Source organism: Euleptes europaea, chromosome 5 (genome assembly GCF_029931775.1).
Source record: "Euleptes europaea isolate rEulEur1 chromosome 5, rEulEur1.hap1, whole genome shotgun sequence".
Taxonomy (NCBI): domain Eukaryota; kingdom Metazoa; phylum Chordata; class Lepidosauria; order Squamata; family Sphaerodactylidae; genus Euleptes; species Euleptes europaea.
Window position 1 is genome coordinate 102,604,857 of NC_079316.1, and position 12,835 is coordinate 102,617,691.

The 12,835-nt window shown below is 44.9% G+C and overlaps 1 protein-coding gene across 1 annotated transcript in view; it reads left to right on the top strand.

Annotated features, from left to right (window-relative positions):
* Positions 1–12,835, top strand: part of OGDHL (oxoglutarate dehydrogenase L) — a 109,514-nt gene that overhangs the window by 30,355 nt on the left and 66,324 nt on the right. The window contains exons 6-10 of the mRNA XM_056849386.1: positions 6,111–6,257; positions 7,624–7,714; positions 7,955–8,134; positions 9,256–9,384; positions 12,489–12,668. Of these exons, the coding sequence (XP_056705364.1) occupies positions 6,111–6,257; positions 7,624–7,714; positions 7,955–8,134; positions 9,256–9,384; positions 12,489–12,668 (727 nt within the window). The remainder of the gene's footprint in view (positions 1–6,110; positions 6,258–7,623; positions 7,715–7,954; positions 8,135–9,255; positions 9,385–12,488; positions 12,669–12,835) is intronic.

Here is a 12,835-nt window from a genome sequence, read left to right on the forward strand (position 1 = left end):
CGCTCCGATGACATGATGTAGCAAGCCGACTCCCCCTTCCCTCAGTTCTTTCTTTGCCACCAAAGAGAAAGGACGTGTTTAACAGCTTCGCTATCACATTGGGTGTGACGCAGTTCCTTTTTTCGGTGTATGCACGATGGCTCAATCTGCACTCTTTAAAAAGTTCTTGCAGTGTGAGACTAAAATGACCAAGATGGATGACCATTCTTTATGCCTACTGTGTCTTGGTGAGTCTCACAATGTATCCGCGTGTAAACATTGTCAGCAGTTTACACCGAAGGTCCGCACTGACAGAGCCTCCCGATTGAAGGCCTGGCTATATGAAAAAGTGCTTTCTGGTTCTCAAATGCCGGCTTCGCAGTCATCAGCCGAGCGAGGCCAGACCAACCGTTCAGAGTCGGTCGGTTCCGTCCATTCAGATCTGGCCTCATCTTCATCCAAGCCCCATTCTTGTTCTCCGGATCCGAGTGAAAAGGCTAGGGGTGCATCAGAACCGCCCCCTAAAAAAGCACGGGCCAAGACAAAGCACTTGTCCTCTAAAGAGCAGAAAGGATCGGTGCCGGATATGGCAGGAACCCTGAATTCCATTGTTGTGGAGGATGTCCATACACCTACCCCTCTTCGTACTCCAGCTCCACAGTTTGGGTGAGGTTCATCTGACTTCGAGGTTGACTTACCTGATTTTTTTCTTAAGGAGGTTCAAGATGTCTTACAACCCTCCTTTGCAAGTGAGCCTTCTGGTTTATCCCAAGGCCCATCAGGTGCAGAACAAGCCAGCTTCTGCCCAACAGTTCCCCCAACCATGGTGGCCTCCATAGTGGTATAGCCCGGTACAGCAGGCTCCTTGGCAAGGGTACCCTTTTCCACCCTGGGGCCCCTTGCAGCCATCTCAACAGCCTGCCTGGCCCGTTCCGAGTTTCCCTTCCAGGATGCAACAGGAAGCTGTGGCCCCACAAGATGGGCAGCCATCATTCAGCACTTCTCATTCGGAACAGGACGCCCATTCGGTCCGTTCCGAACTTGGCTTAGAGAAACCATTGGAACCCAATCCCGAGGGTGCTAGTGGAGACCATTTATCTGGACCATCGGGAGACGAGATATCACATTTTGCAGAACAAATGATGTGAGCAGTGAAATCCTTAGGCTTTGATTCTAAAACCTCTGCTCCCAAGCCAAAGGAGAATATTTTATCCCCTCTATTCACAAGCATCAATCACTGTAGCCTTCCCTGTCCTTGAGGGTTTCATGGACATTGCTAAGAAAGTTTGGGAAACACCTGCTTCTACCCCATCTACGTCGTGAAAGGTGGACAACTTATACAAAGTACTGCCCGCAGGATGTGAATTTTTATTTTCCTACCCCGCACCCTCTTCAGTAATCTTTGCCGAATCTCAGTCCATGTGTCAAGGCAGCAACTCTGCCCCCTCCAACAAGGACAGTAAAAGAATTGATGTCTTTAGTAGAAAGGCATTTTTGGCAGACGCACTAGGGTTCAGAATCGGAAACTACCAAGCGATAATGTCTGCTTATCATTTATTCCTCTGGGATAAGATACATTGAAGGTCTTTCAGATGAACAAAAGACTCTAGCTAAGGTGGTGCTTTCTGAGGGAACTCAGTTATCTAGGCACCAGATGAACGCAGGTCGCCATGCATCAGAGTCTTCAGCCAGAGGCATGGCTGCTGCAGTATCCCTCCGTAGATTTGCATGGTTGCGGTCCACCGCCTTGTAGCAGGATGTCAGGAGCACCATTGAGGACTTACCGTTCGGTGGCAAAAGATTGTTCTCTGCTACAATTAATGACGCTGAGCCATTGTAATGGGTTTGCTACACAAGGTCTATGGAATCCATGTGAAGCCTCGCTGCATATTAATCTACTGGAGCCCAGAGCAATTTGGTATGCTCTTGTCTCTTTTGCAGATTTCCTGTACAACAGTGCGGTACTCATTCTGACGGACAACATTACCGCAGTGTTTTATCTGAACAGGCAAGGGGGAACAGTTTCCCTCAAACTCTGCAGGGAGGCAGAAAGAATCTGGAGCTGGGCACTTCTGCACAATGTGTCCTTACAAGCAATCCATATACAAGGGGTAAAGAACTCCATGGCAGAAACTTTAAGCAGGGTCTTCTCCCCCGTCACGAGTGGTTCATCAAGTGGGAGTACATCCTGCCCATCTTTCAAACATGGGGATTCCCGGTAGTGGATTTATTTGCTACTTCCCAGAACACAAAGGCAGCTCTATTTTGCTCCAGGGCGGGTCACAACCAGAGCTCACTAGGGGATGCTTTCCTCATATCATGGGAGGGCACTATGTTTTATGCATTCCCCCCTGCACCTCTACTAACTAGAACAGGATTCAGGCTTATTCCACACACTGCATCCTAATAGCCCCTTATTGGACAAGCAGGTATGGTTCGCAGACCTGAAGAGACTGGCAGGAGACAACGTGCTTCGCCTACTGTTGAAGCCAGACCTTCTTGTAATGGGTCGGATGCGTCATCAAGAACCAGACAGGCTTCAGCTAGCAGCTTGGCTGCTCAACACTCCGCAATGAAACTGTGAGACTAAGTGTTAGAGGTGGTGCTGAATTCTAGAAAACCCTCCACTAGGGCTTCGTATGCTTTTAAATGGGAACGCTTTTCAGATTGGGTTATTCCTAAGGGTTATTTCCCTTCATCGAGTCCTCTCCCTTTAGTATTGGAATACCTTCTAAGCCTCAAAAAAGGAGTTTAAGCTTATCTTCAGTCAAAGTCCACTTGGCTGCTTTATCAGCGTTTCACATAGGGGTGGATGGGACATCACTTTTCTCACACCCTACATCTAAGTTATTTTTAAAAGGGCTAGCCAATATGTTCCCTGCTGTGTATCATCTGATTTCCCAATGGTCTTTGTCCCTAGTGTTGGCACATCTTTTGATGACCCCCTTTGAACCCTTGAGTGAGGCCTCTTTGACACATCTATCACAGAAAGTTTGTTTTTTGGTAGTGATTACATCTGCACGCAGGGTTGGGGAGTTGGCTGCGCTTAGGTGTCATCCCCCTTTTATTCAGTTCTACCCATCAAAAGTAGTTTTGCGCCCAAGTTTTGAGTTTAAACCCAAGATCACATCAGAGTTTCACCTGGGTCAGGATTTGTCTTTACCAGTTTTTTCCCCTAATCCTCAATCAGAAGCGGAAAAAGACGTTACATACATTAGATATGAAACGTGCTTTATTGTATTACCTGCAACACCCTACACATTTTCGTAAGTCCAGTGCATTGTTTGTTTTTCTGGTCCCATGATGGGTCAGTCTGCTTCCCAGTCTCTATCTAGGTGGATTGTCCATACAATACGACGGTGCTACGCGAAGACCAGGAAGAGATGTCCAAGGTCTCTTTGGGCTCATTCAACCAGGGCACATTCAACCAGGGCTGCATTCAGGAAGAGTTTCCATTCGGGAGATTTGTAGGGCTGCCACTTGGTCCTCTCCAGAAACTTTCCTCAACTACTATGCCATTGATGTGGACACTAGACAAGATGCAGCTGTTGGGAGAGCAGTGTTACATTCCTTGTTTGGCTGAGAGCTCATCCCCTCCTCTGGGTGAGTAGCTATATAATCTCCCAATGTGGGTCTGCACAGAAGATCGCAGACAAAAACAGAGTTGCATTTATTTGTAACGGTTTTTCGTCAAGATGTCTTCTGTGCAGGGACACATCCCACCCTCCTGCCCCTTGGAGAGCTCTCAGGTGTTTTTGTTTATTCTGTTCTAGGAGCTACTTTGTTGGGGCAAAGTAAAGAACTGAGGGAAGGGGGCGTCGGCTCGCTACACCACATCATCGGAGCGGGAAAAGCAGCGCATGCGCGGTGGAGACGACGCCCCCAATCTAGTTTTAAGAAGCTGTAGAAATCCTTTCCGTGGTAGGCCTGTGCAAGCGCAGTCCCCAGTGTGTGCCTGCACAGAAGACATCTTGACAAACAACAGTTACAGGTAAGTGCAGCTCTGTTTTCTCCCCCCTCCTGCAATTTAAGAACTTTCAGAAAAGACTCTTTGAGCAGAACAAAACAAAAAACTTTATGGACCTGCTTCACTCATTGGGATTGTTAAAAGGGATTTTTTTAAAAATTACCGAAATAAGTTCATTGTTGTGGTCTCTGTGCAGTCCCACATGGAGACTGTGCAGGCCTGCTATGGAGAAGAACTTTCCAAAGCTTTCTAGAAGATTTGTTAACCAGCCTACGCCCACCTCCTTGGTAAGTGAGCTTGCTAATCTCCCATGTTTGACTGCACAGAGACCACAATGATAAAAACAGTGTTGCACTTACCCATAACTGTTGTTTATCGGATGGTCTTCTGTGCAGGCACACATCCCTCCTTGCTGCCCTGCTGTGGACTATCTTGCTTCAAATCTCATGGCCTCTCCATAGTGGTGAAGGGAGAACTGAGGGATGAGCTCTCTCCCTGCCCCCATCACTTGCCCGTTTGGGTGGGAAAATGTGGGAGCGAGACGGAGGGGAGGGAGGAGCACTGCATGTTTTATGAATCTTCGAGAAAGCTTTGGAAAGTCCTTCCCCGCAGCAGGCCAGTGCCTGCACTTTCCCCATGTGCACAGAAGACCCCTCGGTGAACCACAGTTACAGGTAAGTGCAACAATGTTAGCTCTCCTGCCATCTGCTGGTATTTTTTCATATTACATTTTTTATTACGAGAGAAATTCTGCTTGTGATCAAAATTAACTGATATTGACATTGTATGCAAAATTTTAATTGACAGCATTATTGAACTACTTATTTACTTATTTAATCGCTTTTAAATGATAATGATAACTATAATATACCTCATTCCCAGTATGAATCCCTGTTGCTGAGTTTTAGTCCCTCAGATTCTCACCATGACCTTTGCTCTGCCACTGCATGTTATCTGACGCTTCAACCTTAATACTTCTCCACTAAACAAATAATCAGTGGATCAGTGAGCATGCTTCCATTTCATCAGTTCTGCAGTACACGCCTATGTAGAGTTACTGCCAGTAGACCTAGTGATGGCCACAAGCATAGATAGCTTTCAAAGGAGGTTAGACAGGTTCATGGAGGAGAGCTCCTTCAATGGCTGCTAGCCATTTTGACTAAAGGAAACCTCTACCTTCTGAGGCAGCAAACCTTTGGGTACCACTGCAAGGAGGCAGCAGCTGGGGAAGGAAGGCCTCTGCCTCTGTGTCCTGTTGTTGGCCTTCCAAGTCAGCTGATGGGCTGCTGTGTGAAACAGTATACTGGGGGGACCACTGGCTCGATCCACTAGGCTTTATGTACGTTCTTACATTACCCCAGTCTAAGCATACTAAAATAAATGGGCTTAGACTGGAGGAACTTCATAGGATGGGTGGCATTATTAGTTAATTAACGTGAGAGCGCACTCTTAGGCAGGTCTGTTCAGAATCTGACTCCAGTCTGTTCAGTAGGGCTTACTTCTAGCAGTGTTCTTAGGATGGCACTGTGAGTTTAGTATCTTATTGGGTGGTTTTTAAACTGGAACGAACTGCTCTGAGAGCCCCTTAGGAGACAGAAGGGCAGAATATAAATAAATACTAAATAAATGGTATTAATAGGGTATTTTGATGCAAGAGTTCCATGGTAATGCAGTTCCAGAAGATGTCATGAAGTAACTCTTCTCTTTTGCCTTCATTATTCTTAAGGTTTATTAATACTTCTTTCAGCGTTGGTTTAAAAATGTTTCAATTGTGTATACTGCCCCTAGGCCACATGCATTAAAAAAGAAAGAGCTGTGTAGATCTGTCATTAAAGGATAGTGTTCTGTTTCTCTGATTATTGGTTCTGAAGGCACAGATGCCAGCATAATTGTTGTTGACAAGATAATAAAGCATTGTATTACTCCATATTAGGAGCTATGTCAGCAGCTGCAGTTTCTAAGTTTTCTGTTCTGACCAGCAATATATGTCTCAGTATGAAACAGTTTCCACATATAATGTCAAAACTAGACTTGCCATTATACCTTTCCATTTTAAAAACTCCTCTTCATTAGATGACAGTCTTCCAAACGTTCTTCAACAGATATAAACACATTTCTGGCTGTCTTATTTCACTCATGTACTGCCGTCTCTATTCCTGGACAGATTTGAAGATTTCCTTGCCCGAAAATGGTCGTCAGAGAAGCGCTTTGGTTTGGAAGGATGTGAAGTAATGATCCCTGCTCTTAAAACGATCATCGATAAATCTAGCGAAATGGGAATTGAGTATGTCATAATGGGCATGCCTCACAGGTAATTGCTCACCTGATTTAATGTAACAGCAACGATCCCTTAACAGTCAACTCATTTGCATAGCGTGACAGACGGTGTTAATTGATAACCTGATTTCGAGGTTGGATATAGGATGGGATTGGTGAGGTTGATGAAATAAGGGCCTGGCCCTGCTGAAACGTAAGCTGTAATTACAGAGAATCCTGAGGGAGTTCTTAGCCAGTACGGATTCATTGTAACTGGCAAGTCAGGCAGGCTTTATCCTTATTTTATATCTGAATTCACGGGCGTTCTGGTTATCATCTGAATGGAAGAATCAAGAATGGGAAGGATTGTGCAGGGAAGGACAGGGTGGCTGTGCTCAGACATCGCTAAACAGGAGTACCAGAGTTTAACTGAAACATGGTATATAAACTGTAGCTTATTTTGACATGTGAATGCTCTCAATATATTCAAATAGTAAAGGCAAACTTCTGTTACATAAATGCCTCACCTTTTTTAATATGATCTCTTGAAGATAGCTATTGGGGCCATTGCACAGACTTCTTGAGAGAAATGTTCTCAATCGTTTGCCTTCACCAGCTATGCTCTCTTCTATTCGGTCCGCTTGTTCATTTCACTCTCTGTTTAAGATCTCTTCTGACTAACTTTACTGTCCTTTTACTGACTGGGATATAAGGTCTCAAATCTCCATTCCGACTCATATCTGATGAAGGGAGCTTGATTCTCGAACGTTTACACCCTGAAAATCTTGTTGGTCTGTAAGATGACACTGAACTCGAATCTAGCTGTCATTTTTCCCATCACTTCTTCCAAAGGTTCTTTTTAAAAAACTAACCATAATGACCTTCTGTGGGGGTTTTTTGCCTTCAATCTTTATTTTAACATTCAATTAAAAATAATTTGCAACTTAAAGAACAATCCTAAATAGGGTTTCTTAGAGTGCTACTCAGGTCTATTCAGAGGGGTTTACTCCCAGGAAAGTGTTCCTTTGATTGCACTGATAAACAGTTACGTTTTATCCTAATGGTGTTTCCCCAGTATTTTTGTTCCCTATTCCTTTTTTAGTTTTTAAGCTGCTTTGAACATCTTTGTGGGATTAATCCCTACTGAATCTCAGTACATCTATTTAGGACTGCTTTTCTGCTTACCTTAAAAGAAAAAGGGTTTCCTACACCTTCGAGTGCTATATAAATAAAATTATAATGAAAACGATCCACAGAAATTTAATGGAAAGCTAGGCAAAGCTTTAAGTTGGTTGATGTATGTGGAAATTAATCATACAAAACTGGACTGTTGTCTACAGAGTGCATAATTTTGTTTCCTGATATTTGTTGATTAACCCTTTATATCTTTTTGTTCTTAAAAAAACCTTATTTTCTCTAAGAGGAAGGTTGAATGTCTTGGCTAATGTCATCCGCAAGGAACTAGAGCAAATCTTTTGCCAGTTTGATCCAAAGCTTGAAGCAGCTGATGAGGTGAGAGACAGCAGGATATTGTTATTCAGCAGTTAATGCTAAATGTTCTGATGAGTGTTACTACATAGGGATATTTTTCTGCAGCTAGATTGCTTTCACTAGGAAACACCCCCCCCCCCAACATTCAGAATGTGTGTGATTCTTCTTCCGTCTAATGTGGATATCTGTGGCACATTGCCTTGTGAGCTATTCATATCCTAGCAGCATATATGCGTCCTTTCACAGTTCCTTGTGTCTTAGGGATCGGGAGATGTAAAATATCATCTGGGGATGTACCATGAGAGGATCAACCGACTAACAAATAAAAATATCACCCTCTCCTTGGTGGCTAACCCATCTCATTTAGAAGCAGTGGATCCTGTTGTACAGGGGAAAACCAAAGCTGAGCAGTTTTATCGAGGGGATACCGAAGGGAAAAAGGTAAAGCTGCCTGGATAACTGTTGACTTTTGTTTCTAGTCAACTATTTTATAGTAGTTTTTAGCAGCAGTAATGCAAGAGCTACTGCTTCATTCCTCAGAGTACATTATTACTTCAGCGGCATGCATTTGGTGTGAGTTGTATCAGGCATACAGTTAGTCCCATTCTGAAGTGGTCTTTATAAATTTAGCATGAATGCAGTGGCAGTTTCTTTGGTCTCTAAGAAATGGTTCCACAATCCCAACTCCTGTGTAGCAAAGTGGCCAGCTGCCATGTCCTGCTGGAATAGGCTTTGCTCAGCAAAACCAACATGGTGTAGCGGTCAAGAGTTGTGGACTCTAATCTGGAGTACTGGGTTTAATTCCCCACTCCTCCACATGAGCGGTGGACTCTAATCTGGAGAACCGGGTTTGATTCCCAACTCCTCCAGATGAAGCCAGCTGGGTGACCTTGGGCTAGTCACAGTACTCTTAAAGCTCTCTCAGCCCTCTTACCTCACAAGATGTCTGTTGTGGGGAGGGGAAGAGGAGGCGATTGTAAGATGGTTTGACACACCTTAAAGGAGCCCCATAGCGCAGAGTGGTAAGCTGCAGTATTGCAGTCCAAAGCTCTGCTCATGACCTGAGTTCGATCCTGATGGAAGTCGGTTTCAGGTAGCTGGCTCAAGGTTGACTCAGCCTTCCATCCTTCTGAGGTCGGTAAAATGAGTACCCAGCTTGCTGGGGGTAGAGGGAAGATGACTGGGGAAGGCACTGGCAAACCACCCCGTAAACAAAGTCTGCCTAGAAAATGTTGGGATGTGACATCACCCCATGGGTTAAGAATGACCTGGTGCTTGCACAGGGGACCTTTACCTTTACCTTTAAAGGTAGAGAAAAGCGAGGTATAAGACCCAACTCTTCTCTTCCTCCTCCTCCTCATCTGTACACTCCTGTTTTCCTCTGAAGATTGCCAGGCGGGGGGACTCACAGAGGACTAGATTTGGCCCAGATTGCTGTTTTCTTCATTAATGTGATTTCAGTGAAGCATCTGACCATTTGCAATTTGCATTATGTTGGGGAGAGAACTGGGGATCTGTATATATTTGAAACTTGCAGACGGACAGTGTTTTTTACTTCTTAGGTTATGTCTATACTTTTACATGGAGACGCTGCCTTTGCTGGACAAGGAGTGGTTTATGAAACCTTTCATCTCAGCGATCTCCCATCATACACCACCAATGGCACCATTCACGTTGTGGTTAACAATCAGGTAAAAAAATTAATCAAAGGTATCGGTAGGACTGTAGCTCTTGGTGTCTGTCTGTTGCTTTCATAATAATCCATGGAGAAACCCCTGTGTTACTGTTCTTTTATGCATGTCTGTTTCTCTCGCCATCTCCTCTCCAACGACTTCAGGTCTTTGTGTTGATTATGCATGCCGTTTCCGACCGTCAGAGGTCACCTCACTCTCCCCCTGCCTGTATTTTTGTCCGCGTTTTAAAATTTAAGATAAAACAGGTCTCTGAAAATGCAGGCGAAACGCAGGGGGAGAACAAGGCAACTGCTGACGGTTGGAAACGGCTTGCTTTTCACTTTTACTTTTACTTTATTTTATTATTAAATACAGTCATTGACCAGCATAGCATTAAAAAAAGAGCAACCACAATAGTACACAATTAGAGAGCTTTTTAACATAATAACATATTCTGACAGCAATATAACAGAACTTCGCCACTGTGTGTGAGATGGTGGTATTCTTCAAGTAAAAAACCCAACATTAGGGCACTAGCATGGCTAGAATAGCTAATATAACAAGGGAACCTGGACAGCATAGACGAGATTAGGTGATTTCTGACATCCCTATAGAATTCACAATTCAGTAAAATATGAGCAATTGACTTTGATTGTGTTGGCACTGCAGGGGCATAACTGGGCCTCCATAGGCGAGCATTGGAATCTTCCACTAAGCAGAGCTGATGGAAAAGCATTAAACCGAGCTCTGGAAAAAATGGCATGCATAATCAACACAAAGACCCGAAGTCATTGGAGGGGGTGATGACAAGGGAAACAGCCATGCATAAAAGACCACTGTCGCCACATGGCTCCAAGAAGGCCTCATGAGAAAGCAGCCTGAAAGAGGGCTAGCTCATTTCATAAGTAACCCACTGATATGGTAAACAAGGGTTCGTGGGGGGAGAGAGAGACCTGGGATCGTTATTTCAAGAAAACAGTTTATTTGCAGCTGCTGACTCAGAGGCCCTAATGGGCAGAAATCTCTGAGCCCCGATCATACTGAGGAAGGGATATTTATCCAAATTCAAGATATGACAACCCATCAACATTCAGGGTAGGCTTATAGCACTACAGACATAGAGGCGGCGCAGTACAGTTCAGTTCTATCCAGTTTCTCCTATCATTGTTTATAGTTCACTCTGACTCTCCATGACTCTTAACCCACTTCCTTAGCACACAGACATACAGAGATATTCTGCCCAGCAACAAGCTATTCCCTGACTGCCCTAATACATTTACAGAAAGGAAAAGAGATTATTACAAATTGCTAAATCAGTGTATCTTCCATAGTCAGGGGAAGTCTACCTGCTGTCACACCACGAAGCCCTTTGGGGTGCCACAGTTTGAGGAGGGGAGAGTGGGTAGTGGCAGGGAAGAGGTAACAGGTGTGGCTTGCACTCCTTTTCACCCAGACCTGCTAGATGAGCTCCAGTGGCATAGGCACCCCCACTGGCCTCCTCATTCTCCACAGTCCTGGTCGCCACCAGCATGGGAGGGGACAGCCGGCGTTGCCTCACCTCTTCCCTTCCTGACACCTTCACTGTTTGGGAGGGAAGCAAGCTCCAGGGATGGTACCAGCACCACTGAGGCTTGCTTCCTTCTCCTCTACCCGTGGCATAGAAGTAAGTGTCAGGTGTAATCTATACCCTTTGCCTCTCTGACCTATGCCTCTTAGGATGAAGGTGAGTTCCCATGGTCCAAGAAGCAACTAGAGCAACTGCACTATGAGGAGCAGTTAAAAAGCTTAGGGCTGTTTAGCTTGGAAAGAAGGCAGCTGAGGGGAGACATGATCGAGGTCTATAAAATTATGCATGTGATGGAGAGAGTGGACAGAGAGACATTTTTCTCCCTCTCCCATAATACTAGAATGCGGGGTCAACTGCTGAAGCTGGAGGGTGAGAGATTCAAAACAGATAAAAGGCAGTATTTCTTCACACAACACATAATTAAATTGTGGAACTCCCTGCCCCAGGATGTGGTGATGGCTGCCAACTTGGAAGGCTTTAAGAGGGGAGTGGACATGTTCATGGAGGAGAGGGGTATCCATGGCTACTAATTAAAATGGATACTAGTCATGATGCATACCTATTATCTCCAGGATCAGAGGAGCATGCCTATTATATTAGGTTCTGTGGAACACAGGCAGGATAATGCCACTACAGTCATCTTGCTTGTGGGCTTCCTAGAGGCACCTGGTTGGCCACTGTGTGAACAGACTGCTGGACTTGATGGGCCTTGGTCTGATCCAGCTTGGCTTTTCTTATGTTCTTATAAGGGGCCGTGGCTCAGTGGTAGAGCATCTGCTTGGCATGCAGAAGGTCCCAGGTTCAATTCCCAGCATCCAGTTAAAGGGACTAGGCAGGTAGGTGATGTGAAAACCCCTGTCTGAGACCCTGGAGAGCCACTGCTGGTCTGAGTAGACAGTACTGACTTTGATGGACCAAGGGTCTGATTCAGTATAAGGCTGCTTCATGTTCACCTTTCCCTCTTCCTGTGGCAGTGCAGAAGGAGGGGACAGGTAGGCTACACTGATTGCCTCGCCAACTTGCATTCCCCTAAATCTGCTGGGGGCACCAAAATACTCTGAGCTGATCCTGGTCTAACAAATTTGGAAATATCTCCAGAAAGGCTAGAAAAAGTTACAGGAAGGAAACAAGCAGTGTCTTAACGCTGGATGTGAGGGTGATCTGGCTGCGACATCTGTCACCCCATTGATCGCCAGGGTTGATTTGGCTTAACGCTGTTCTTGTAGGATCATTATGCTCTTAGAATGCAAGATGTTTTATTACACTTGCCCAAATCAGATATGAATTGACATGAAATGGCTGCAGTGCTTCATCTTCACTGTTTCTATTAACAATAAAATGTTATTTAAATAAGTGGGAGGGGAGCCATGAAATACGGCATTCAAAACTTGCTGGTCCTAACTGAAAAAGCGCATCATCCTGCCATGTCATTAAGCGTGTATTAACTTAAACTCCAGCTCTTAAAAGAGAGAGGGAACGCTTACAGCATGCAGATAATTTGCAATGGCCGTATCTTGGATTTTAAGTTTGTTTGTTTATCTATCTGCCAAACTAGATTGGCTTCACGACTGATCCCCGAATGGCCCGCTCATCTCCGTATCCAACAGATGTTGCTCGGGTGGTCAATGCCCCTATATTCCACGTGAATTCTGATGATCCAGAAGCAGTGATGTATGTGTGCAATGTCGCTGCCGAGTGGAGAAACACTTTCAATAAAGATGTCGTTATTGATCTGGTAGGTCTCGTCCCTCTTCATTCTGGCTGAGGTCTGGTGTGACCTACTGTGCTCACCCTTCCCACTGTGACTCCTTATCCCCCTCCCCTGAAAAGTCTCTCTGGCAGATTCTTTGGACTAATAACACAAGGAGCTGCAGTGGGAAAAGCAAGTCATCACATCTCTGT